Source organism: Phalacrocorax aristotelis, chromosome 5 (assembly GCF_949628215.1).
Source record: "Phalacrocorax aristotelis chromosome 5, bGulAri2.1, whole genome shotgun sequence".
In the NCBI taxonomy this organism is placed as follows: Eukaryota; Metazoa; Chordata; class Aves; order Suliformes; family Phalacrocoracidae; genus Phalacrocorax; species Phalacrocorax aristotelis.
This window is the reverse complement of record NC_134280.1, coordinates 45,543,163-45,571,053: the sequence shown is the minus strand read 5'-3', so window position 1 is coordinate 45,571,053 and position 27,891 is coordinate 45,543,163. Positions and strand designations below refer to the sequence as shown.

General features: G+C 43.9%; 1 protein-coding gene across 12 annotated transcripts in view; it reads left to right on the top strand.

Annotated features, from left to right (window-relative positions):
- Nucleotides 1-27,891, top strand: part of TSPAN18 (tetraspanin 18) — a 169,707-nt gene that overhangs the window by 117,999 nt on the left and 23,817 nt on the right. For all 12 annotated transcript variants that reach the window (XM_075094262.1, XM_075094260.1, XM_075094264.1 and 9 more), the window contains 4 exons: nucleotides 14,067-14,158; nucleotides 14,938-15,132; nucleotides 21,309-21,383; nucleotides 27,202-27,300. In XM_075094262.1, coding sequence (XP_074950363.1) covers nucleotides 14,096-14,158; nucleotides 14,938-15,132; nucleotides 21,309-21,383; nucleotides 27,202-27,300 — 432 coding nt within the window. In that variant the 5' untranslated portion in view covers nucleotides 14,067-14,095. The remainder of the gene's footprint in view (nucleotides 1-14,066; nucleotides 14,159-14,937; nucleotides 15,133-21,308; nucleotides 21,384-27,201; nucleotides 27,301-27,891) is intronic.

Sequence of the window (27,891 nt, the reverse complement as noted above, 5' to 3'; positions counted from 1 at the left end):
AAGTTAACCTACTGATCTGGAGCTCCATTCTGCATTAAAACAGATGATAAAAGCAGGGGTTTCAGATTCCCTTGCCCATGGGCTTGTGCCTCTGCCCAGCTGGTCTGGGGCTGCTTTTCCTTGCTAGGGAGAGATCATCATTATTTTGACAGGGCAAGGCCCTGTGGCTCATAGCAATCCACTGGCATTGTTTCCTTACTTTAAAATCAATAATTTTCCTCCTCTGCATTGCTTCCCTGAAGCCTGCAAAGTATCAGGAAACTTCTTAAAATATTGGAAATCGTGGTCTGAGGAGGACAAGATTGCCACAGCAACTGCCCAGTGTTTCTGAGATGTATTCCTGCATCTTTCAAAACAATCATGAATGACACAAACTGCTGAGGCATTTGCTGCAAACAAAGCAAGGGTATAGAAAAAAGGAATAGAATGTATGCTCAAGCACCTTTCTGTAATGCCTGTACACCAATGCATGCAGCATGGGGAATAAACAGGAGGATCTAGAGGTCTGTGTGTGGTCACGGGGCTCTGATCTGATTTCAGTCACAGAGACATGGTGGGATAGCTCGCGTGAGTGGAATGTGGTCATGAATGGTTACAGGCTTTTCAGGAAAGACAGACCAGCAAGGCGAGTTGGTGGAGTTGCTCCTTATGTGAGGGAGCAACTGGAATGCATCGAGCTCTGCCTTGGAGTGGAAGGAGAACAAGTTGAGAGCTTGTGGGTAAAAATTAAAAATTAAGGGTCAGACAAATATGGGCGACATTGTTGTGGGCGTTTGCTGCAGGCCACCTGATCAAGAAGAGGAAGTTGATGAAGCCTTCTACAGACAGCTGGCAGTAGCCTCTCAATTGCAGGCTCTGGTCCTCATGGGGGACTTCAACCACCCTGACATTTGCTGGAAGAGCAACACGGCAAGCCATGCATGATCCAGGAGGTTCCTGCAGAGCATCAAGGACAACCTTTTGATGCAGGTGGTGGAGGAGCCAACAAGGCGAGATGTGCTGCTCAACCTTATCCTAACAAACAAGGAAGGAGTGGTTGAGGATGTGAGAGGTGGGGGTAGCCTTGGCTGCAGTGATCATGAGATGGTCAAGTTCAGGATACTGCGAGGTAGAAGCAGGGCAAGTAGGATTACAACCCTGGACTTCAACAGGGCCAACTTTGGCCTCTTCAAAGACCTGCTAGGAGGAATCCCATGGGCTAGGGCTCTGGAAGGCAGTAGGGTCCAAGAGAGCTGGACAGTATTCAGGGACCACTTCCTCCGAGCTCAAGATTGGTGCATCCCTAGGAAGAAGTCAGGCAGAGGAGCCAGAAGACCTGCATGGATGAGCAAAGAGCTTCTAGAGAAAATGAAATGGAAGAGGGAGGTTCATAGTGTGTGGAAAAAGGGACTGGCCACGTGGGAGGAATATAGGAATGTTGTCAGGGTATGCAGAGATGTAATGAGGAAGGCCAAGGCCCACTTGGAATTAAATCTGGCAGTGCATGTCAAAGATAACAAGAAGAGCTTCTTCAAACACATCAGTAGTAAAAGAGAGACTGGGGAAACTGTGGGCCCACTACTGAATGAGGGGGGTGCCCTGGTGACGCAAGATGCAGAGAAGGCGGAGTTACTGAATGCCTTCTTTGCTTCAGTCTTCACTACTAAGGCTGGCCATCAGGCATCTCATCCCCCAGATGAGAGAGAAAAAAATCTGGAGAAAGAAAGTCTTACCATCGGTTGAGAAGGATTGGGTCAGAGATCACCAATGCAAACTGGATCCTTACAATTCATGGGCCCCGATGGGATGCACCCATGAGTGCTGAGGAAGCTGGCAGTTGTTCTTGCTGAGCCACTCTCCATCATCTTTGAAAGGTCATGGAGGACAGGAGATGTGCCCAAGGACTGGAGGAAAGCAAATATCACTCCAATCTTCAAAAAGAGCAAGAAGGAGGACCTGGGGAACTATAGACCAGTCAGCCTCACCTCCATCCCTGGAAGAGTGATGGAGCAGTTCATCCTGGAGGTCATCTCCAGGCATGCAGACAACAAGGAGGTTATCAGAAACAGTCAACATGGATTCACCAAGGGAAGATCATGCTTGACCAAGCTGATAGCCTTCTATGATGGCGTGACTGGCTGGGTCGACGAAGGGAGAGCAGTGGATGTTGTCTATCTTGACTTCAGTAAGGCATTCAACACTGTCTCCCATAGCATCCTCACAGGCTAGCTAAGAGAGTGTGGGTTGGATGAGTGGACAGTGAGGTGGACAGAGAACTGGCTCAACAACAGAACTCAGAGGGTTGTGGTCAACAAGGCAGAGTCTGGATGGAGGCCTGTCACTAGCGGTGTTCCCCAGGGGTCTGTGCTGGGTCCAGTCCTGTTCAACATATTCATCAGTGACCTGGATGATGGGATAGAGTGTAACCTCAGCAAGTTTGCTGATGACACCAAGCTGGGAGGAGTGGCTGATATGCTGGAAGGCTGTGCTGCCATCCAGCGAGACCTGGACAGGCTTGAGAGCTGGGCTGGGGGGAACCTGATGAAATTCAAAAAAAGCAAGGGCAAGGTCCTGCACCTGGTGGGGAACAACCCCATGCACCAGTACAGGTTGGGGGCTGACCTACTGGGAAGTGGCTCTGCTGAGAAGGACCTGGGAGCGCTGGTGGACAAGCAGCTGATCATGAGCCAGCAACGTGCCCTAGTGGCCAAGAAGGCCAATGGTATCCTGGGATGCATTAAAAGGAGTGTAGACAGCAGGTCGAGAGAGGTTATCCTCCCCCTCTACTCTGTCCTAGTGAGACCAGATTTGGAGTACTGTGTCCAGTTTTGGGCCCGCCAGTTTAAGAAGGACAGGGAACTCCTTGAACAAGTCCAGCGGAGAGCTACCAAGATGATCAGGGGACTGGAGCATCTCCCTTATGAGGAAAGGCTGAGAGATGGGTTTGTTCAGCCTGGAGAAGGGAAGACTGAAGGGGGATTTCATCAATCTTATAATTATGTGAAGGGTAGGTGTCAGGATGATGGGACCAGGCTCTTTTCAGTAGTGCCCAACGACAGGAGAAGGGGCAATGAGCACAAGTTGGAACACAGGAAGTTCCACCTCAATATGAGAAAAAACTTTTCCTGTGAGGGTGACAGAGCAGTGGAAAAGGCTGCCCAGAGAGGTTGTGGAGTCTCCTTCCCTGGAGACATTCAAACCCTTCCTGGATGCAGTCCTGTGCCCCCTGCTCTAGGGGGCTCAAGCAGGGGGTTTGGATGCGATGATCTCCAGAGGTCCCTTTCAACCCCTACCATTCTGTGATTCTGTGAAAAGAGCACTGAGGAGTCAGTTGTTTTAAAGGTGAGATGTGTCAAGCTCAGAGAAAAAGCGGCAGGCATTTACACTTCATGTGAAATGCTCTAGGCGTCTGGAATGCTGTGCAAGTGTGTGGAGTATTTCAGGACTTGACAGTATGTGACAGACAGTGGATAATGTCACTTGGCTTGTAATGTCACTCCATGATCCCACTCATGGGGGCTGATGTTTATTCCATCCTGAAGGGAAATATTTTCAGGCATAGGAGGCCACTTCCCTTTGGTAAGTTAAATAGACTTTTTAATGGGACAGAAGATGCCTGTCAAAGAGTGTAACTTGTCAGCCAGGAGCGATCAACTTTTTCATGCGTTTGGGACTGGTCTTGTATGGACTGGAGAACAGAGGGCTGTACTGTGGGTCAGGAGATCTAGCACATCCATTCCCTATTTAGCCTTGGTTTTCTTATCTGCTAAACAGGATTAATATTGTTATATTCTCAGTACATATAATCTTTGTGTCATTTGTTTAGACAGACAGAGAATCAGTACTATATAGCTCCATTGTACTGCAGTTAATACAACGGAAAATACACCTGTGAGCTATCTCTGGACTTTTTTAAAGGAACAGAATTTAAGAAAGGGTTGCAGGCTATCAGACGTGTTGGTTCTGTATGCAGTATCTTCTTTCTGAGATGTCTTATGTCCGTGTGTGAAAAGCTGTATGAAAGAGTCAGACATGATTACCTATTGAACTTTGCTTGGGAAGGGGCCAAAGTGAGCAGTTTGTGTTTCAAACAGTGCTATATGCACATTTGCACAAGTTGAAATTGAGTGGTTTGTGGCCTGATGCTATAGTGGCACTTCAAACATGTACCCTGGCACATTTTCCAAACTTTACAACATTCGGGAGACGAGGTTCAGCTCTGGGACTTCTGAATTTCCATTTTGAATGTCTGTACATGTGGGAGATTTTACATTCATCTGATATCACATATTCTATGCACACAATGTGCAAAGTTGAAAATATAGAACATAGATGGTAAGTGTTGTATTACTGGTTTTGTTGCAAAGTTGGTGTTATTTATATGAAGCTTTAAGAGGTTCAGTCCAGCTGTCTCTTCCCTCCTGTGTGTGACTGATGTGCTCTTATGCACAGCCTTTTGGTGGCAGAAGTGTGTCTTTGTTTAAAGCAGACAGACGAGAATCAGGAAGGGATGTGGCCCAGTTGTCCCAGTGCTCTGCCTGGGTAGGAAACTTGGGTAGTTTTAGCAGCAGCTCAGATTCATTTAAACACCATCCCAAGCCTCATGCAATTTTGGTGTTATAAAAGCCAATCAGGTTATTGTTTTAAGGTATAAGATGGCCCTAAGGGCTGTGCTTGCTCAACTGTAAAGGAATTAAATGCTCTTGGGCAGTGCAATAACCTTGTTCACTCCAGTGTTGCAAGGCTAGGCAGTCATCACTGGTAAATGGGGCCATATTACAGTGACATTAGCATTTTAATGCAACTAAAAAGGAGGTAGATTAACTGTAGTTTAGTATCTAGTTGCATGGCCTTGTGCAGGTTGCCTCACTGCTGCTCCACAGGGGCCGATTATAGTTACACAGTGCACTTTGGAATCTAATTGGATTTGCATGCAGTAATGTAGTCATGTCACAGCAATGACTCTGCTATGGAAGCACTATGAAATTCCAGTGCAATTAGTTGTTTATGTAGGAGCAATAGTTACAGGATGATGTATGGGGCTGACAGCTTGTGCCAAGCTGCAGTTCAGGAGCAGCAAATGTTTTTTCTTTCTGAAGCCGTTGCAAGGGAATTATATTAATCTGATCCTGCTTCCACAGAGATGTTTCTCCTCACCCTTCACCATAAAAGCACTGACCTGTTGCAGAGATCCAGCAGGACATGACTTCTGTCTTCAGCTTCTCCTTTGGCTGAACATATGGGCTGGTATGTGTTCCGGTTTCTCAAGAACCTGCAAATGTGGCAAGCAAAGGGGACTGGCAGTAGCTAGAGGCACTTGTGAAGCAGGACAACTGTAAGCCATTCATTTGGTGGCCTTTCTGGATTCCAGGAGACTGGATTTCTCCCGAAGGCAGGCCTTGCTTCTCCATCATGCATCCTCCATTCATTTCTTGTTTCACTTGCTACCTGTTGACTAGATCAGCCTCTTTCTGCCCCCTCCCTCTTTGTTCTGGCTCTCCAGCTGTCTTGCTGCATGAGACCAGCAGGAGCCATGAGTTTAGCTGCTTTTCCTTCATCAAAGCCTGCTCCTTGAAAAGAGCTGCTCTAAAAGTAGCGAATGTGAAAAGAAGCCAGTGCTCAGCAAGAAGACTTGGTGTGGTGGCTGTGAGATGAGTGAGGAGGCAGGACAATGTGCCAAATGCAGCTCATCAGCCAGCTGAGGCAGTGTGGCTTGCACACAAGGAAGCCTGAAGGAAGGACGCTTGGCCTTGGCAGTAACTCCAGCTTCCACTGTGTTTCCCCAGTGACTGTAATTAAAGGCATCAGCTTGCTCAAGTCACAATTAGGCATGGTGGTTTTGCACTTTCTGCAGTTCTCCCTAATGACAAAATTGTAACTATTAACCAAAGAGAATCTGTTTGGCAGGGACTTCCTCCCCTTTAGGGCACAGAGTATTGCTATTTTGTTGGCACCAAACACACTCTTTCATCCCTTCTGACACAGCACCTGCTGGTACCTACTGAAGCATTTAAGCTCTTCCTCCCTGTGGTGCTGCAATTTCTTTAAAATGTTGTGACTTAAGCAGAATAAAAAAATGAAATTCCTTTCCCACGTAGACCTTTGAGGTCTTGTAGGGATGTTGTTGCCGTACGCTTCTGTTGGAGAACTCATCTTGGGCTGCACATCTCCGGGACACAGGTCTCTACCCACCCTGGGGACAGTGATGCACAGACATCAATATGATGGATGCAAAATGTCCGTTTATTTAGCTGCGTCACACGCTTATATAGCTCTTGCGCTTCCTGTTCCTGCCACTCCTATGGGGAGGAGTCTATCTTTCCGTCACAGCGCGTGATCTTCTGGTCGCCGATCCCTGTCTATTTCCCTACAGGATGTAATTATATGCACATGCAGTAGAAGCAGGAATCCTATCACTCTGGTTATTTTCCTAATGGCAGGTTTATATAGCATAGTGTCATCTCTGCTTTAAACTTAGAGCCATCTTCTCCTGGCATCAGCTATCCCAGGATAGTGGCATCACAGGGTATGATGACTGAAGAAATAGTCTCTCAATTGCACATGCAAAACGCAGGATGAAGTGTCCCCACATGCAAAAGAAAAAGATAAAAAGGTACAGGTGGGTACTGTGCTCAGACTGTCAAAAAGGGTCTCTCTACTGTGAGGCAGTGACACTGTCACTTGTCCTAGCTGTAGACTCTCCAAGCCCCTCTCCAGAGGTCCCTGAGCCTGCTGCAACCATCTCCCAGCCAGACACGTAGCACCCTCTGAACTTCCACACTGGTGGTAAAGCCACCACTAATCCAGGGCAGCCTTCATACACAGCGTTGTAAAGTGGGGCGATTCAGCCACTGCTCAGCACATGCTTTCAGTGCTTTGCAGCAGAGATGGGTCAGTTGGCTATAGTTGTTTGTACCCTCCAGATTTCAAAAGGGAAGCCATCCCTGCTCATCATTCAGACATGTAGGTCAACAGTGACAGAGGAAGAACATTAGATGTAAGGGATTAATGCAAAGCAAAAAGTCTGTGAATATTCATTATATGTTTTATATTGTAATAGTTTCAGCCACCTTGAAACTCTTTGTTCACTTCCTGCCAACAATAAAAAATAGACTTTTACTCACAGAAGTCTTAATGGGAGGCAATTTCCAAAGGCACATTCACAAATGTTTGTGGGAAACAGATGTTAAATGCACCCCCTTCAGAAATCATGATGAAATGGTGGCAGTGAGAGAGCAGGGGTAGACCAAGGTGACTTATCTGATCCCTCACAGGGAAGCAGTGTCTTCAGCAAAGCTGTGAGTATTCCAAAATTATTTGTGAAGGATGAGTGAGTGAGTTAGTGGCAAGCAACCCTGTGTGAATATTGGACCCCTATGGCATGGAGTGTTGTTTGAATAGTTAAAGGCTGCCCCTTCCCCACAGGCCCTGCAGCATGGGGTTGGGGCTGTGTCAGATGGGTGGAAAATACAACCTGGGAGAGGCTTCCCTGAGAAAGTAACAGTCGAACAATTCGAACACTTTGCACATTAGTTTGTAGTCTCACCTCACCTTTGCCTAACCAAAGATTGTCATTAGCATTGTGCAGCCAGAAATTAAAATTTACTGAGAAAATTGTAACTGTTAGCTCAAGGGCAGTAGCGGTCTGCACCTGGGTCCCTCTGCCTGCACCAGTTTATCTAATGCCTTTGGGCTTTGCCATTCGTCTCTGTTGCTGCTTCTCAGGCAGTGACAATGAGGTAGAGGAAACAGTTTGCTGGAAGAGTTTGCGTGAGAGCTGGCTGGAAGAATGAGGAACAATGCCCAGCGTCTCAGGCTGTTGCTCCTGATGGCTGGGTTGGGCTTCCCAAAGATGCATTCCATCTCCCTTCTTCTGCCTTTTCCATTTTCTTGGTAAATGGGCTGTAAAGTCACAGCAAATTAAAGTTTTTCTAAACCTGCTATAAAATATTGAAGGTGCAGCTGGTATTAATCTAGTCCTGTTGTGGTGGTATGAGGTGCATGCGTAATGGGACTTTAGATTTACATGTGGTCTGTGGGCATTTAAAACACCCCGAAGGTTGTTAAAGAGATTCTGAGGAACTGGATCCCTCACTGGGTATTAAAAGCTCTTCATTAGTGCTAATGTACACTAAATTAAGGTGGCAATTAGACTGAGCATATTCATCAGGATGGTGTGTTTTAATAAACTGTTTATTTAACATAATTGCATTTTATTGACTTCTGCAGTAATTGCATATTTTTCTCTTACAGGACAAGCTTGGCTAGAAAGAGATACATGGGGCACACAGGAAATTAAAGACTAGAGTAGACACTGTGCTTCAAGTCCCGAGATTTGTGAGGGTGAATCTTGTTTATGGTTCTTCCTTTCTGCATGCCAGATGCTTTCTCTCTATCTGTGTCAAGGCTGGTTAGGTATAGCTATGGTGTGCAGGAGCGGGGTAAGAAATATGCAGCTTGTATGCCGTCATATCACCTGCAAGGTGTACTGCAGCAAGTCGTTCCTCTTTGGTCTCCTAATTAAAATTCCCCCATCACTGTTCTATCTAGAGGAGCAGACTGTGTGGAAATAATACTCTGAGAGAGTTTTCTGGAAGGCACCACCTGTTAGATATATTCTCTCAGCAGACCTCACCACTTTGGTTTAAAGGAGTTGGATACTGCTTGCAGATTGCAAACACAGAAATCCTCTTGGGAGAGGGGTATTCTGTGAAGGAAGGCAAGCATGCTGAGCCAAGTCTCCATACCTGCAAGCCAAAGGGTGGGCTCCTGGGGAGAGGATGCAATGGAGTGATGCCAGGCTGTGGTGGTCCTTCATCACTGGTGCAGCTTAGAGCTTCAGGGACATTTCTAGTGACATCTCAGCTGGGACAGACTCTAGAAGCTGATGCACTGACTTTGAAGAGAATCTGGTCCACATTTTCTAATTCCTTTAAAGGCTATCTGGCAGTGGTCTGGAGAGCTTCAAGCAACTCTTCTGCTTTTACTTGATTGCATTGTGCACGAATATGAAAGTAGGTGTGAGTTAGCACCATTTGCTCCTCAAGTTGTTGGCTAATATTTTGTAGCAGGTACTGCAGAACTGGGTCTTAGGTTTTAAAGGAAGCAACAGACCGGTTCAGTGGACAAAGTCTTTTTGCATGTTGACGTCAAAGAGATATTTATGTGAAAAGAAGCTATACATAGACAATGTGATAGAAGTGACTGGAAAAGTGGTTTGCATGAGGGTTGGACAAGGTGACCTCTAGATGTCTCTTCCAGTCTTGGTTATTCTGTGATTTTTATCAAGTATTTGAGATGGGGAGACAGAGATGAGCCATCAGACAAGTGTACAATGTCTGAATTTTTGTAGTGAAATATGAATAGTCTGCAGAGGTGTGTTAGGAGTGAGGATTACATGGTTGGAATGGTAGACAAGGAAAATGGTTCTCACACTTGTTTTCAGTAGGGGGTAGTAGTAGTGTGATATGGAAGATGCAAGGATTGGGACTGGTGATGGTAAGGTGCTCCTGAGAGTTCTGATAGACTGGCACATCCAAGGGATGCTCTTGTTCCTTTTGCCACAAGGTAACTTGGACACACCTTGGACAGCTGTTTTGAAGTTTTTTTTTTCATGAGGAGGGTGGTCAAACATTGGAAGAGGTGCTCGGGGAGATTGGGGAATCTCAGTCCTTGGAGATATTAAAAACTTAACTAACACGACCCTGAGCAACCTGCTGTAACTTTGAAGTTGGATCAAACTTTGGAATTGGCCCAGACTGGAGGCAGCGGGTGTTTGTATTCAATGACATTCAGAGGTCCTGTCCAACCTAAGTTTTCCAGTGATTCTGTCTCCAAGGCAAGGGTAAAAGAGCAATTGAAGTGAAACCGTGAGTTTCAGTCCCGTGTGAATGGGATATGGGGGTAGAAGGAAATGACCATGGTAGCAAAGAGAAACATGTTTCTCTTTGGGTGAGAAACATGTTTCTCTTTGGGTTTTCTCTTTCTGGGGGTGTGGTTGAACAGCTGCCTTTAGATACATGAAGTTCAAAGTAGCTGCAAGGTGTGCAAAAGCAAATGTCAGAAGGAAGGAAATAAACGGTGGCTGGAGAACAAAAAAATGCATTGCCTTGAAAAACTAGACTTTATTCCTAACTGATAACAGCAGCTGGGGTATGTTTCCTGGCTACATTGCTGAGGATTTTTAGCTTCCCCATCACTTTGCAATATAAAATTCCTGTTAGGGGGAGAAATGTAGAATTATCTGCCTAAGAAAAAACTGAACATTTATAGCTACATTTCAGACAAAAACAAATGCATTTCATACATCTCACAGGTCTGAGATGGGACAAGCCAGGGAAAGCATGTGTCAGCTGCTGTCTTCTGCAGTTCTGACTGTTAATGTTTGCTTAGCATTAAATGTCTCCTGCAGAGGAGAACTTAATCTGTCACAAATTTGGGGCCTGGAGGAAGGGAGAGAAGATATTTTTAAAACGTAAATTAAGATATATGCATTCATTTTTTATTGCACTTGCATCAGTATGTAGTGGGAGTAGCTTACAAAATTTGCCTTTTGTGTGTAGGGCTTAAAAAGAAAAATGGAAGCAGCCTGTGGGTCAGGATTGTCCTTTTATGTCAGTTATTTTCTCCATGCAGCCTGCCATCAGGAACTTCAGGTACCTTCAGCTAATTAGTAAGGAAGCAGTTGGCACAAATGGTTTGATAATTACATTATTTGCATTTTGCTTACATTGTTTGTAAATAGCATTAGTGATGTACTCTTCAATGTTTAGAGCACTACTGCATATATGAAAGAGGTGGTAGTATATTTCATATACACTGGAGTGCTTGAGCTCTGATGTTGAAGTTTTAAGTGCTATGTAGGAGGTCAGATCATGCAATCACAGAATCCAAGTGGTGCTCTTGCATGTGTTTTTTGGGAATCTGGGTACCCAGCAGAAACTGGAAAGGGTGTGTTATGCTGGTATGTGAGGCTGTCTCCAAGCTCTGAGTTCCAGCACTGAAATAGTTTTCCAGAGCTCCTGTTTCTTAGATCAGATCAGTGGGTCGGCATTTTTTGGAAGTTTACATTAAGCTGTTACGATATGGAACCTCTTACATACTCTGTTCTTGGCTTTGCCAGCCCAGACCTTACACTGTTGCCACTGACTTCCATTTGCACATCCTGAGGTGAAGGACTTTGGGATTTGTAAGCCCCACTGGGTGTGTTCCTGGCTTGAAGAACAGCACAATTAGTAGGGTTGCACTTAGTTGTTGCTTTGCTGTGTGAAGTGTGATGGGTTTATAAATTACAATCCGAGCCACTACTGGGGACAATTTCTTGCCCAGGCAAATAAGAGAGTCCTCACTTGTCAAAGCTGAGCATGAACGTGTTCATGCTGCTCCTAGATTACTGTGACTGCGTCACCCTGCCAGAGAAGTTTTCAGGACCTAACTGCTCAATGGATTTAGGATCTCCCTTCTCTGCTCGTGCCTAGAAAACATTTTAACATACTGAGTGGATGCACAGGCAGGAACAGTGCAAGGAATCATAGCTTACCTTTGTCTTTAAAAAGAAAAGGAGGCCAGTACTCAGCTCATGTAAATCAGAGCAGTTCCAAGGGAGACTCCTTGTCTTGCAGAGGAAGCAGACTCAGACATGGAAAGTAAAGTAAGGTGGTAATGTGATTTATCAACTGTACAAAACAGCAAGACAACGTTAGACTCAGAAGCTGCTGCTTCTTGGACCACAGGCAATTTTTTTCATGTAGGTGCCTCTGCAGTGAGATGAGCACGAATGATGTAAAATGGCACAATACAGCTAAACTGGTCTGCTTTTTATTCCTTTTTGCCTAAGGCTACTGTGATATGGATCATGTGGGTGGGTGCTCAAGGCAGCAGGAGTTAGAAGTTTCTCAGATAACTTTGAGACTTTGGCTAATATACTGAGATTTAGCCATCCTTTGTTTCATTGGAGCCTAACTTTTTTGTGTGGTGATGGGAACCCTCATCACCCAGAGGTGCCACTAATCGTGGGGCTCTTGTAGTTCTGGTATCCTATTGGTTTGCCTCTATTTTCATATCCCTCTCTACTATAGTGTCCAAGCTCATGGGTTAGTGGAGCTGAAGGTTCACCCTTCCCATAAAACTGAAGAATCCCCTCCCCAGCTCCTTACCCTTCTGGACTTCAAGTTGTCCCTTCTCTGTGAGATTTGCAGACATAGCTTTAAACACTGTCAAGAAGCTGTGGGCATCTCCTCCAGGCCCACATCAGAGCTCTGTGCCCCACTCCATCTCCTGCAGTTGGGGTCTTGGCTTTGAGTCTCTCTGGGCAGAACAGTTGTGTATCTGAGGCATAAGAAAATAAACTTTGTAAAGAAAAATATTGCCCTTGTTCTCAGGTTCAGATTCAGGTTTGTGTTTCTCCAGAAGCGAGGTGGGTTGTGAGACTGGCTTTGTGGATCTTCTCAGGATTCCTCTAGCAAAGCGGATTCCCTGGGCAGTACCCAGCCAGCAGAGGCACACTACTCTCCTGCCCCAGGCATGTGAAGGTGCGAGGGAAAGCAGCTGCATGTCCACATGAGCTTCTGCATTGCACCATTTTTGTCTCTGCCTGTTTTACTACTAGGAAGGAACCAATTTGATTTTTAAACCAAGTCATAGAAGTGCAGCAAACACACACTGTATGACAAAAATCTGGCTCTTACCTCAGGCAGCCCCTTGCTGTAAGCTCTGCCTGCCATGGGTTTTCTCAGCTCTTTGGCTAAAGCGGAGTAGTTCCCATGGTCACAGAGGGAAGCCACCTTGCGAGGCTCTACAGGACCCCAAGTTTTGTGGATTAACAAAAACAACAAAGAAGTGAAAGAGTTTTATTTCTGGCCTGGTGAAAACCTAGGATAATTTCTGGTTTTTTCTTTGAAGTGAATTGAATGTACTTTTATAATATAGCATATCATTGGATGCAGGTCTGTTTAGGGAATGGCATTTGCAGTGGACAAAGGGAAGGAGGTAGGTTAAGAAGCATGTGGGCTTCAGGAAGGCTTCTCTAGAGAGCTAAGGAAACTTGTGCCTGTGTGTTGGTATATGTGTGCATCCATCTGTGCATGGTGCCATGACTTCTGTGCCAACATCATCTGCTTTTGTGGAAGTGTTACTATTTTATGTATTTGTTTGTCTGTCCCTCTAGGGTACTTGGCGTTATAACTGCAGACCAGGAGACACAATCACTTTCTTAAACAGCAAGCAGAAACTTTCTCCCAATGTAGCCTCACCTGGCCAGGATTTATAGCTGCTCTTGCAATAGAAGTACTGTCCTAAGCAGTTTGTTGTCTGACTCAGACATGGAGTTTCAAAACCAGTTAAGATTCCTTAGCATTTTTCCTGGTCTTAAAAGCTTACCAACACTGATCCATAGGCTCTGCCTGCAAAAGACGTGTGCAGGGTGGGGTGTAGAGCACCGGGACTTCACTGGCACAGTAACTGGCACACTGCATGACAAGCAGGTGTTGTCCTCCAGGCTGAGTGTGAGGACAGCTGCCTCAGGTCCTCCCATGTCCACACACTGCAGTCATTCCCAGCCCAGCTCCTCCAAATGTCTCTACAAGTTTCCACAAAAATGCTGTCCATGTTTGGGTGGCATTCATTCTGTAGAGGAAGCTTGTATGGAGCTAATTGTCCCAAAAGCTTGCTTGTGAGTCTTTCAAATGGCACAGGTTCTGGCTCCTGTGTTGATATGACCTTTTTTGGCATGGAGTAGGCAGGTACATTCAGGGCTTCTTAGACTTGACAGGCTTTAGGGACTGGGAAAAAAAATCTTCATTTGCAGAGGGATATTTTTTCCCCAGCACCTCACTCTGCAAGCAAAGCTAGAACTTTCCTGCAACCTTCCTCTTCACATCTGCATTAATCTTTAGACCAGGAAGAATGCAAAGGAAGTTAGCAGTGATCACTACCTCTTACTAGCCTGTGCTATGTTGCCTTGTTCAGGTAAGAAATGAGCTCTTCCGTAGAATGAACTCCACAGAATCTTGGGAGTAATACAAACAGAGATAGGATTGTGTCACTCCAACAAAAAATGTGTGTGCTAAGGAAGTGCTGGTGTTTTGCAGGAAGAATTGGATCAAGGAGGCTGAAGACCATGGAGGGAGACTGTCTGAGCTGCATGAAGTACCTGATGTTTCTTTTCAATTTCTTTATATTTGTAAGTATTTAGAATCCATTTTCTCTCCTGAATCCTCCTGTTTCCAGCAACCTGCTGCTGCCCAGCAGGATAGGCTGTAATTTGGTAAAGTTGCCATGGTACAGAATATCCCCTCAGCTTTGCACTAGCAATCACTGAGGGTTTTGCAGCAACCAAAGATGCTCAGACATTTATCAAGCCAGTGCAGTGGTCACTGTTGTCTGAGTTATTCCTGGCCTTGTCAGGGGGGACCAGAGGGTAAGCTGTAACTAGTGGTGTACATGGTCTACACTTGAATGGCAGAAGAAATTGTTTTCTAGTCCTGGGTGCCCTGCTGAGGTTTTCACCAGGAAACAGTAATTTTCATACCACAAGTAGAGTCATTCTCAGTGACCCTGTTGCTCTTGCCTTTGACAGGAAGGGTGGGAGCACCCAGCCACCCTGGCCTCTGTGGTGGGGATGATTCACGTGTACCCCTTCACTGGGCTCTCTCCTACAGATGTGGCAGCAGATCAAGGCTCAGTCTTAGCATTAGGGAGGGAGTAAACAGTTACTGAGTTACTGTGTGATGTGTCAAGGAAGAAAGGTGATTTTCTGCAAACGATTCATTTAATGAGCAAGAGATACTAGGAGTAGTATGTCAGCAGTTACCTGCTCAGCAGAGAATACATGCCACAGAGAAACACAAATTCTCCAGATGAACACCTTTGGTCAAAAGATAGCAATTAATCCAGTTTTTCTGCAGCAATTGTTTTATGTTAACCTCCCTCCCTCTCTCTCCTCTCCTTGTGCTGTGACAGCTGGGAGGAGCATGCCTGCTGGGAGTTGGGATCTGGGTCATTGTGGATCCCACAGGTTTTCGAGAGATAGTGGCTGCCAACCCTCTGCTCTTCACGGGAGCGTACATCATGCTGGCTATGGGAGCGATGCTCTTTCTGCTGGGTTTCCTTGGCTGCTGTGGTGCCATCCGTGAGAATAAATGCCTCCTTCTTTTTGTAAGTGTCCTTGCATTTTCTGTTGGCCTTTTGGTGCTTCCCAAGAATGGGGATGACTGGATAGATGATGCTGTTGTAAGTACATGAATGGGTGTCTATTATTGTAGCCATTATTCCCTTTGATAATAAATAGGCTGTCCTGGTTTTGGCTGGGATAGTTAATTTTCTTCCTAGTAGCTGGTATAGTGCTTTGTTTTGGATTTAGTGTGAGAATAATGTTGATAACACACTGATGTTTCAGTTGTTGCTAAATAGTGCTTACACTAGTCAAGGACTTTTCAGCTTCTCACACCCTGCCAGTGAGAAGCTGGGAGGGGGCACAGCCAGGACAGCTGACCCAAACTGGCCAAAGGGATACTCCATACCATATGACATCATGCTCAGTATATAAACTGGGGGGAGTTGACTGGGTGGCAGCAATAGCTGCTTGGGGATGGGCTGAGCATCGGTAAGCAGATGGTGAGCAATTGCATTGTGCATCACTTGTTTTGTATATTCTTTTATTATTTTTTTTCTCTTCCTTTGCTGTCCTATTAAACTGTCTTTATCTCACCCCATGGGTTTTACCTTTTTTCCCCCGATTGTCTCCCGCATCGCACCAGGGCAGGAGAGGGTGAGCGAGTGGCTGCGTGGTGCTCAGCTGCTGACTGGGGTTAAACCATGACATAGGCTTAGAGTACCTTGGCACATAGTTAGAAATACAGACAACTTCCTTTTTCCATATGGCAGATTTGAGCCCAGTGAATACGGAGTCTGGAACTGTATTTTGACCTTGTAAGCTGTGTTTCAGAATGGTCCTGTTTGGTTGATTGGGTTTTTTTTCACTTCTATAACGTGATCAAAAGTGGTCCTCTTTTGGCTAGGCAGAACCCATTGCTCCAGTTGTGGATTCATTCCTCAGTGGTTCACAACTAAACAAAGGGAACATGTAGAGCAAAGCATCTCTGTAGCGGGGTCTCCCATGTCAGCAGAAATGCCCAGCTCAGAACCACATGATGGCCTATCACTGTAGCTCTTAATAGCTGTTCACTCCTTTATGTAGCCTACTCTACTCCTGAAATCAACCAGATTTGTTAGCTTTGGGCAAATTCTCCCCTGAACCATAGGGTTAAATTTCAGCCCATGTTGTCATCAAGTACTATTTACAAAGAGCTAGCCTCTAAAATAAGTCCCTTTGACCTCTGCCGTAAGTTCTGATACTGTAGGGTCTCCAGCCATTTTCTCTTACTGGAAGGCATTACCACTTATATATTGGAAGACAAAGATCATTAATTCTATTTTTCATTTCTGTCAAACGTGATGTTTTGTTTCTCTCTCTGGGTCTGTTGGGTCTTTGGGGTTTTTGTTTGTTTGTTTTTTTTTTAAGCTCGTGATCTTACAGCATTTTGTTATGATTGTATCGTGTGCAGCTGCTTGATAGTACAAAAGAGGCTTGTCTCTAACTTTAAGCAGAACAGGAAAGTCCTCTTTCTCAAATGCAAACCCATTTTTTCCTAGAGATGAGCATGGCTTGACTGAGAGAAATTCTCTCTGGCACTTGGCTCACCCACCCCTTGAATTCATAACCTGTAAATGAGAGCTTGTTTTCTGGAAGCCATTGTGGGTTTAATTTCTAGTGACTCATCTCAAAAGAAAATCAGAAAACCAAATATATCACCTGTGAAGTCATGGAGATCTGCCCAGAAGAACCTAATAAAGGCACAGGATCAGGCCCAATGAGCCTGAGGTTACTTCAAAGCCTGTCCCTGTCAGATTAAGAAAATAAAATTTATGTTTGGTGAGACATATTGATTGTAAGTGAATGGGAGAGTAATATTTTCAGTTTGGACCATGTCTGCTGCATACAAATTGGGGACCTGGCTAGAAGAAAGGAGCCCTGGGCCATACTCTTTCCTGACTTAACATCACAAAGCTACATCACAGTTTGAGTGTTCCTCCTGGTGTTTAAGTTATATTCCAATGTACTCAATCTTGTGGTTATTACTTTTCTGACTCTTAGTTTTGAGCCCCGCCGCTTTATTTATTTACATTTTTTATTATTTTATTTTATACTTGGAATGTGAGAAATATATGGGCTGGAAGTAATGCCCTAGACTAGGAGAAACTCTAAAAGTAATTACTAGATGAGGAATTAGTGTTTCACTTTGATCAAGCCTTCCAAGGCTTCTGGTATCAAAGTCAACTCTGTTAAACAACTTGTCATCTCATGTCCAACAGCAGTGAAGCACTTGGATGAGGATCTGTGCTGATACCAAGTGAGAAAAGATACGTTGCTAATTTCTGCTTTTTGGGAGGCCACACCAGCTGATCTTAAAATGCATAAAACATCTGTGAAAACAGATGTCTGGTGGGAGTAAGTTTTAGGCATTGAAAAGGCAAGCTTCATCAGTGTATGCCAGAGAGACTGTGGACACCTTGAAAAACAGAGTGTTAGGCTTCAAGGAGGGTGGTACTTGGGGAGAAGTTGCTACATCAAATCAAGTCCACTTAAAAAGTTGTTAAAGAACTGATGAGCCAGAGGTGCTTGAGTGAGATTTCACAGTGACGCATAATAATGTATATCTGAAGCTTTTAGTCCAAATGGAAACAGAAGATAGAAGGAACAAGACAGACACACAAATGCATGTTCTCTAGGTTATGGCTTCTGTGTTTGCAAGGGCTTTTATTTTTCATTAAGCTGCTCGTCTTTTGCTTAAAAAAAAACAAAAATCACTGTGGAACCTAACCTGTTGCATAAGCACAAGGCTGTGAAATGTTTCTACATTTCCCAGCATTTGGACTTGGCTCACAAAAAGCAAGAAATACTGGCCTGCAAATCAGACATTGAATAGCTTCTGGATCATCCTAAAGGCCCTCTGACCTGACTGCAAAAGAACCCCATAAAAATCACAATCCAAAGTGCTGTTGAGCATACGACATTGCACCACAGGACTGAATTCAGCTTTGCAACAAGAACAGCCTGTGTTAGCTTCATTTGGCTTAGTTTTGAGTGCTGGCATCCTGTGTTGCACTTCTGTAAAATGGATGCAGTAGCCCCAGAAACTTTTTGGCATGAAAATGTGGGTCCTTTGGGTTAAAGGCAGTTGCTGCTCTTTCTGGAACAGCATTGCTGGAACTGGAACAGTAGATGAGTTGTGAAAAAGAAACAGGAAACATTGGTTTGTGGAAACTTCTGATACACTTGTAACCGTCACCAAGAGCTGAGGCAGGATTTTTGACCAACATGCAAGACCCCACTCCTCAGGATGTTCACCTTGGATGTGGGGGCGGGATACCCATGTTCAAACATTGGGTCTCAGGCATGAATTTGAACGTGAGGCTGCTGTGTCCCATGCATTAACCAGTTGGCTGTTTAGTGCTCCCATATATCAGTAATCAGTTTAATTTGGGGAGAAAAATAAGATAAGCAGATTTTTGACTCTCCTTAAAATGCAAAATGAGAGCAAGTTCTGAAACGCTGATGATCCATCTTCTTTTTCTCATCAGCCCTAACGGGTGCTCATGTTTTTTCTACAGTAACTGTTACAACTCTGTAATGCAGACTGCACAATGTAAGGGTAAATCAGTTTGGGAATGATAATGAAGCTTATCAGAGATAATCTGGGAATGGCTGATTCCACTTCTGCACAGACTGGTGCTGGAGCTTGGGTGAACATGTGTCTCCCAGTAATCAGTAAATGAAATGCAATTAGCAGGGTGATGGGATTAATCACTTGATCACCACCTTAGACTTCTTAGTGACTATGCTGAGATCCCTTGGTGGATGATGATGTGAATTTGCAAAGCATAGTTTATTCTTATCACTTGTTCTTTGCCCTCCTGTGGTGAAATTAAACCCAAAACATTCTCTGAGCAGGAAAAAAGAAGCCACACAGAAGAATCCAGCAGTAACACTAAATTACAGAGTTAACTACTTCAGCAAAATCAAGCAACAGCATTCTGTTAGCATCAGAAGTCCCTGCTCATCTGACTCTTGTCATTGAGCCCAGGCTCCTTTTGTTTCCCCTGCAGAAGCAGGAAGACAAATGGGACAGGGTGGTACATGCACTTTTCCCGTGAGGAAAAATTACTTACAGCTCTGATAATTGACAACAAAACAACATTTTGCCCATTCCACTCCTTGGAGTGGAATAGTTTGAATTCTCTCTCCACTACTGAAATGCACAGTGCACAGCATTTCAGATACTGTTTATAAATCATTGCTTGGGGATCACAATAGTACTTCTGGCCCCATCTGCCTGCCTTCTGTTTCAGAAAGACCTTCAATAACCTTCTCACACAAAAAAACCATCCAGACTTACCTTGTTTTATTTCTACTTGTTGCTTCAACCACCTTTGTTGGTAACATATACCACATGTTTATTACCCTCCATGTGATGTGGTCTTACTGGGTTCTGTGTTCACGCCTGTTTTTCTCACATGGTGCCAAAATCTGAGTCTGTTTCTAAACATTCACTCAGTTTTGTAAAATTATCTCTGAGTCTTGGGGCTAATTCTTGGGATCCTGGAATTTAGGAGGACTGACTCTCAAATGGTGATTTCTCTTTATGGCTATAAGAACATTAAAAAGTCCATCTAGTTCAGACTTGTGGTTCCTCAAGCCCATTATTTTGTCTCCAAGATTGGAAACAAATGCAATTTTGGGAGAGGGTGCTAGACTAGCCACTTTCTGTTCTGTTCCCATAGGAGCTCCTTAGCAGCTACATTTGTTGTTTTAAAGATATTAAAGGATACATCCCTGTCTATGCCTTTTAGTGTTTATTATGGACTGAAGCAGCATCAAAGTAGCATGAGGGATCAATGTAACTAAGAATCGGCCCCAAAGACAGGCTGAGTCCTGAGCTCTTTGATGTCAGTGAGTGCTTTCCTGCCCTGGGAGATTTGTTCCCTTCAACATTCTTTTCCTCTCTACTTGAGTTTTACCTTGAGCTGTGTACCAGTTTTCTGTCCCGTCTATGGGCAGGACATTCTGAGGTAGGAGCCCTCAGGAGTCCCGGCACTCATCCCAGGCAGGAAATGCTCCACTATACCCGAGCGCTCTGGGTAGACAAGGTCCTAGGGACAGCACCCTTGCAGCAAGATGTCAGTCTCTGTGGGGATAAGACCCCTTAAGTGCACCTGATGTACCTCTGTGGGGTGGGTGGTGAAGGCACGGTGAATCGCTCAGGCTTGGTAACATCAGAGAAACAAGATGCCTTTAGAAAGATTTTTAAACTGAAGCAGCAGAAGGTTGCAAGGGCAACAGGATAAAAATACTGTTCCAGTTTAAATTGAACAACCACATGCCCCTATGTTTGCTTTCATTTCTCTTCCCTAGAATTATGATGACATAAGTGTAATGGTTTTACTTCAAACTGGATGCCTGTTTCTCTTTTGCTGCCACTCAGTCTGCTGGCTATTCCTTTCTGTTAAGTCTGCAGTATGCCCTTAATTTAAGGATATGAATATGCATACTTTGGATAATATACAAGACATGGATGATACTTGCATAATCAAATTAAAATTATGATGGTGTGTTATCAACTTTCTGTAGAGGTTCTGCATGGTTAATGCTTAACTCAGTGCAACGCCTTTATGTGGAGGAGGATATTAACCAATGCTAATTTTGTCCTGAAATGCAGAATACTCTGAGAAGAGTCCATTTTTAGTCATAGGTGTAAATATTTGAGTATATGTCCCACTACCTTCTTCCATACAGAATGAGCCATGATCATATTACATTAAAATTGTTTATGTTGTTTATGTTGTGATGAGGGGTGCGTGTGCTTATGTAGGTGTATGCATGTGATGCATGCACCTGTGTCAGAACTGTTTAACCCTGTATGAGCATCTACACAATCATATAACTTTTTTCCATCAAAGTAGGCTTTACTCTTTTAACCTGGTGCAGGTTTCTCAGGGGATGCTACTGATTCTGTAACCTTATTACCTTTTACGCATTAGAACCAGGGAAAAGCATTACAAGTTCCCATGTCTGTGACATGGTCAGAGAGGGGCTATGTCTGCTCCAGGTTACTGTCTCATAAGTTTTTTTAATTGTCAGGGGACAATTTCCTCACTTATCTTTTCCGTCTTGTTGGTGACTAGCAAAACCATGTGTTCCTACTACCTATTGGATGCACCTAATGGTATGTTTGTGGTTTTTGGTTTTATTTTTGGAATCTTCTCTCTTCCAGTTCTTCCTGTTTATTTTGTTAATCTTCCTGGTGGAGCTTTCAGCTGCAATCCTGGCTTTTATCTTCAGAGAAAATGTAAGTATCTGATGGTGGGCAAACTGAACCCCAGTGGGACTGTACCCATCAGGAGCATGGTGTTAGGTGGTGGCTGATTCCTTTGTAGAGTGACTGTTTGTTTCAAATACCAATAAACCTGCTTCATTACTACCCTCAGTCTGCAGAACTGCCAGCAAGCTAGTGAATACTAATTAACCTGGCGTGTCGCAGGGTAGGTGTTTTATGTACACAGGAGCTATACACTGGGGGACTACTTAAATCCTGAAGTTTTTAGTCTTCATGATTCTTTTGCAGCCAAACCAGCTGCACATTCAATCAGAGAGGAGTTTTATAATAAAGTCACACTAAGGTTAAAAGCAACTCTTGAACTCTTGTTTTTTCAATATAGCATGTGTTTAATATTTATATTAATAGTGAAACCTCATGTTTTCCCAACAGGGACAATGCTTGCTCTGCAGTGCAAAAACTCTCTTGCACATCTTCTAATCACATTCCTTCTTGAATTTTCACGTTCTGGTGCTCACCAGATTCCTCTCAATGCTGCTTGTAAGATATCCCTCCTGACCTGCCCTGATCAAATTTCCCCATGTCTCATTTTGAGTCCCATCACTGGATCCCTCGCATATTGCCCTGCTTACAAGTTTCTGGTCCTTCTCTCCACAGCTTCCTATGACATAGCCTTCCTCTACTCTGCTGCTGTGCATATTATTATATGGCCATCAACCTTTCCCTATACTAATAGTAAGCTTTTACTACATTAGTAGTAAGCACAATCTCATTTCTCTAACCAGCAATGGTTTGCACATTTTTTCATGTTCCCACATGTGCAAAGAGCCTTATTGAACTTGGCCCATCCTTTGCAAGTCACCCCATTTTTGAAATATGACTCTGAGTGATGGCTGTGAGAAAACGTTGGCCAGTAGAGGTGGTCACTAGTGACTGTTAGTATTTATTTTGTTTATTTGGCCTCTGCCGGTAATAAGAGAACATATAGCACATTCCCTGTACTGAACATGACAGAAATGTGGCGTGAGCATTAAAGGGCCACGTATAATGATGGTTTTCTTGAGCCAGGAAATACTTTTAATTTTATTTGTATTAAAAAATTTCATAAGCAAAGAATCGAGATGTAGGAAGCTCACAGCAAGAGTGTGGTGTTTGTGCGGTGGGATGGTCTTGGTGGGGAGGTAGTGAGAGGATTTTTTTTCCCCTTTATAAGTTGGTGGTCTTTTGTCTTTGCCTCAGATCTGAAGGCAGTGGGGAAGGGATGGCACTCTGTACACAGAACTTAGGCTTTGAGACCATGCCTTCGTGGGAAAAGCTACCACTCCATAGATTGCAGCATGGTGGGTCTGGTGTGTTCTGGTCATTACAGCTCTGCTGTTAGGAGTTTTAGAGAATTGTTTTGGTTCAGCACAAGCAGCAGACCGCACACATAGAAACTGCCCTGCAGACTCAGGTACAGGCTTCATGACAGAGAGAGGATGCGGTCCCTGGTGAGCAGGAGCTGGGTGAGCCGCTGGCTGCTCCCACCTCCCACCTTCCCTGTAGGAAACTGGTAAAAGGTACAAGAAACTAGCCAGGCTCACTACAAGCTCTGTGTGTGGGGTGACTGCAGGGCTGGCTCTGCCCTCTTCCCCCAGTCATGAGGAGCTTGCTTATGTCTTGCTTCTGGGCAAAGCATGAGTACCCTCCACTCCCATGGAAGCCGTGGGGCATATGAGGATAAGTTACTTTGCAAGATAAGGTCACAGTGGTTATTCTAGACTTCTGTGGCATCTGGTAGTGTTTTATAAGATAAAACTTGAAGGGGAACAAACCTCTATCTTTTTTGAGCTTGTCTCCTTGTTTGTATCACCAGCTTTCCACTTTGTCAGAATGACTGACAGGAAGGGCTTAAATGGGAAGGAATGAAGAACGTCAGATCCCAACATAGCTGGAGATGACTCTATGCAGAAGTTAAACTCAGTCTGCAAATTCTCAGGTTTCTTCTGGGGGAAAAAAAACAACACAAAACAAAAAACACAAAAAACCTCACCAAACCTTGTTTTGCTGTTGCTATATATTTTGGTGGTACCTCTTCTGGCTCAGTAACTACTTGTGGCTAATTTTGCTGTCATCTTTGGGTTAGGGTGAGGCTAGATAGTTGGATAGGATGTCTGGGGACAGAGGTGGTCTTTCAGTGACCCCATGTCAGGAAGAATTCTTCACAGTATCAGTTTAAGGTCAGGTTCAGATGTGCTTCTCTCTTCCCTGTGAAATGAGTTACTGTCAAGGCATGTGGTGGTAAATTCACATTTAAGCGACCTAAATTTCTTGGAAGCTTACCAAGTGCGTCATTACACCAGTCTGTATGGCTGTGGTCTCACTGGGTGCATAAAATGAGACAAAAGAGAAAGATACTATCTATTCACTTTCCAGACAATATTCAGTGCAGCTTTCTCTTGTATAGTGTTTTACATCCAAACTATCTCCCAAACACTCAACAGAGTTAAATTATTAATAGCTGAAGGAGCAAAAGAAATTAAGAGACATAAATCAGGGGGAAGAGATTTGACGAGAGGGTAAGTCAGTAAAGCAGAGTGTGATGGTGGGGTTAGTTGAAAGTGATATTAGCGATGGTGAGCTACTGTGATCTGCGAGTCCAGTTGCACTCCCAAAGAACTGTTTAAAAGCAGTCTCTGAAGTGGAAGGCTGTTAATCAGCTATGGGAGTAACAGAGTTCCTTTTCCTTTGTAAAGGAGGTTTTGGAGGGTAAAGAGTCCTTTTTCATCTAGAAGAGCCCCCCATAAAATAACACGTTCTGTGAACAACAGAGAGAGGCTGTGAAAGAGTGATTTGACTTATGTACAGGAATTGCTCTTTATATGCCATTCAGAGGTCTGCATGGGAAAAACCCTGGAGGGATATTTGACTCTTTCTTAGTGAATTGTCTTAGCAAGCAAGAAAACAGGATGGTAGGAACAAATGAGTCCAGTAGTAGGGCTCTGAACGGGGTCAGGATTTTTAGCCCTGGTTCTGACACTTTATAGACAAGTTGCTTTGATTCCCAGTACCTCTGTTTCTTCAGATGTAAGACAAAGACTAAATAACATGAACCATCCATTCCTCAGTTGAGCAGCTGGAGGTCTCAGATGGAAGGTGCTATGGAAGTGACAAGTGCAGCACTGGTGACTGTATCTACAGCACAAACACTTTGCTGTGTCATAAACAGTAGGATGCTCCAGGTATATGCAGATAGACAGGAGCGTGTCCTGTTCTCCAAGCAGGCACCATGAAGCCAGATTTTCGCACAGCATTCTTGAACACAGTGCTGCATGAGAGGGCTGTGACCTTCCCAGCCAGTGCTGGCACACCTGTTGTGCAGAAATGCCCTCTTTTTCCGAAGTCCCCTTCATCTGGCTGCAGTAATCCCAGCCAAGGTATTTTCTGAACCAGTGTGACAAAACAGTCCGACTTCATTCACTGGCATGTAAATGTACACATGCATGTGCTACTTCTGTATTGGAGACGTTCCCCCCAGACAGCTAGTAAAAACCACAGCTGACCAGCTCTTTATTGTTCATGCCTGTAGCTGATATAACTGTGTTGTCAGAAGTGTGTGTAAAGATCTAATTTCATTAGTAGGTCCTTTTCTCCCTTCTGAGTAGTTCTTGTCATAGTGCTCTGATATGCACGGACCTCATCAGTGCCATTAGTAGCTTCAGCAAGAGAGGGGCCATGGGCATGTGAATAGGACTGTCTTGCTGACTTTTATCCTCCTTCGTCAGAAATTTTTTAAAAGTAAAAGGTGTTTCTGCTGACTGAGGGTTTTTTGTTTTTTGGTTTGTTTTTTTCTTAAGTCTTTCTGAAAAGCAGATGCTCAGGACAAGCAGTTTAAGAGCAACAAAATGGAATTAGTTATTTTCCTTGCAAACTTACCCTTCCAGCACAAGGCTTTGTTTTAGGCCAAGTCTCGTAAAAATCACACACAAACTCTGAACAATTTCCTCTGGGGTTGTTGCTGTCAAAATAAAAGTTTCACTTTATATTTAAATGACTTTTGTTTTAGACCCCTCCAAAGGCAGCAGAATGGGATTATTACCAATGGTAATACAGTTTCAAGGTCCATGCTTCAGAAACAGACCAGCATAAAAAAAAATTGTGCTGCTGTCTCTGCAGCATAGGATGCTGCATGGATAAAGTACACAGAGAAAGGGAAGGAAAGGAGAACACTGAGGACATGTTTCAACATCTTCTAACTTGACCTTCCCTCACTGCGCCAAATTCTCACAGGACAATGCCAGTTCTCTCTGATCCCCCGGTATTTTAATATTCAAAAGCAAAAAATGAGTTAATCTCTACCTCATAAAAGTGATTTAGGAATTTAGCAGCATATCTCATTAAAAGGTAGTGAGATTGAGCTAACTACATCATTCATCATTGTGACAAAGTTTTACCAAGTAATGATTTAGTCATTAAATTTAGCCTTAGTTTGTATTTGTAAAAGAGAAGTCAATATTAAGTGGTATTTGGGGTCTTTTAAAGAGTCACCACAGCCCTCTCTTTTTTCCTTAAATTTTGTTATAGAATTACAAAGGATGTGTATGTGTGATATTTCCTGTTGCATATCAAGAATCTGAAATCAGCTCATAGCAGTATATGTTACTGCATCTGCAGTGGTGTATGAACAACAGAAGAAAAAAACAGGGTGTTTTTCAGGCAGCTTAATTCCTGATCCTGCAAATGTGCAACACTAGAGCACTGCTGCATCCAGCCGAGTCCAACCCTCTTCACTGAGGCTTTGCAGTGGCAGAGAGACTTTGCCTGTGTGGATCACAAATCACAAGGTATTTTAGAGAAGGGACCACACAAGTCAAGACCCCTAAAAAGGGGATTCCTTGAAATTTTCATCCTGAAATGATAGAAAGGTGGAAATATTGGAGTATTTGGTTTAAGAAGACTTTTAAGTTTGTACATTTACTAGTCCTCCAGAGAGTGATCCTAAGTAAATGTGATTTCAAGGTGTCTAACTTTCTGAAGAGACTCTGTGCAGAAATGTTGGTTCAGTTTTTCTATTTTACTGTAAATGTAAACAGGATTAAGTGAAATTCCATTTGTTTTTATTGTTGATCTTAGGAAAAAATGTTTAAATTATCTAAACACTAGGAATATGAAAAAGATCTTTTCCTTCCTGTGCATGGGTCAGTTTAGATAATCTAAAGTACTGTCAGGGAAATGGTCTTTTTTTCCTGATTTGTAAGTTGACTTGACCATTTCGTCTTCATTACATGGTTTTTACTTCCTTTTTGTTTCCAGAAAGTTTGGTATTAGAGCTTGATTCTGCTTTCTCACACATGGAAGTAAATTCAGAGCAGGTTCCCTGTCATTAGTAGGAAGTTAACTGGTTTAAAATGAAAAGTGAGGGGAAAATCATGCTTTGATTGCAGACCTCATGAAGCCTAGTAAATTAAGCTACTCTTTGGGTGTGGATTTGAAGATATTTCTAAAATCTGCTTTAGTCCTGTTTCAACTTATGAAACACTTTCAAATACTGCTGACTATTAAAAAAACCCAACCAACCTTTAAATGCAAACATTAGCATACAGGCATAGACATAATTCAGTCCCTGATTTTTGATGAGTAACAGTTGTATTGGACAAATGCCATTCACCCTGGGTATAGCTATGGTTCAGCCATGGCTTTCCCCATGTTTCTCCTCTGATGTTTTCAAAAAAAAGAACAAAGTCAAACCAACCAAACAACCCCCAGCATTCACAAGAGAGAGCTTTGCGAAGTGCTTCAGAAAGAGGTGTTGGTAGTAACTTTTGCATTTCCACCTGTCTCTGCATTTCAGCTGACCCGAGAGTTTTTCACCAAGGAGCTGAAGAAGCATTACCTGAGGAATAATGACACGGACGTCTTCTCTTCCACCTGGAACTCTGTTATGATCACAGTACGTTATGCCGTGCCAGACCCATGCTGCCCACAGTCAGTGGCCATCAACAGAGTGCTCAGCCCGCACTCTCTGCTTGTCTGGGGTCAGCCTGCTTCACCCATACTGCCGCACCAAGCATAGCACCAGGGTTTGTGGAGGTGATGGTGGGAAGGAGATGAGAATTTGGCTGGCAGCTCTTTCTCAAAGCAAGCTGCCATCAGTCCTGAGAGAGATGCTCCTGGTGACTGCATCAGCCTTTGTGGTTTGCCAAACCCTGAGGCATTTGACCCAACCGGGTACCCCCAGCTTTCAAACAATGGACGCAGAAAGCCATGGAGCTGTCTGCAACTGAATATCGCTGCATTTACCTTGGCCCTTTCACCTTGTTCAAAACTGTTCCCAGCCAACAGCTGCCAAAAGGTGCTAACTAATGGCTTTTTGTTTGCTCTTGTGAAATGAGTTAGTAAGTGGCAGATTAGGCAGCAGTACACCTAATGATGTATTTTCAGTATGGAAATATTAGTCATCAAAATTGACTTTGTTATTACGGTCCTAATCAGGCAGGTTACAGATCACTGTGTCGTTGGAATTGGAATTGTTCTTACCTAC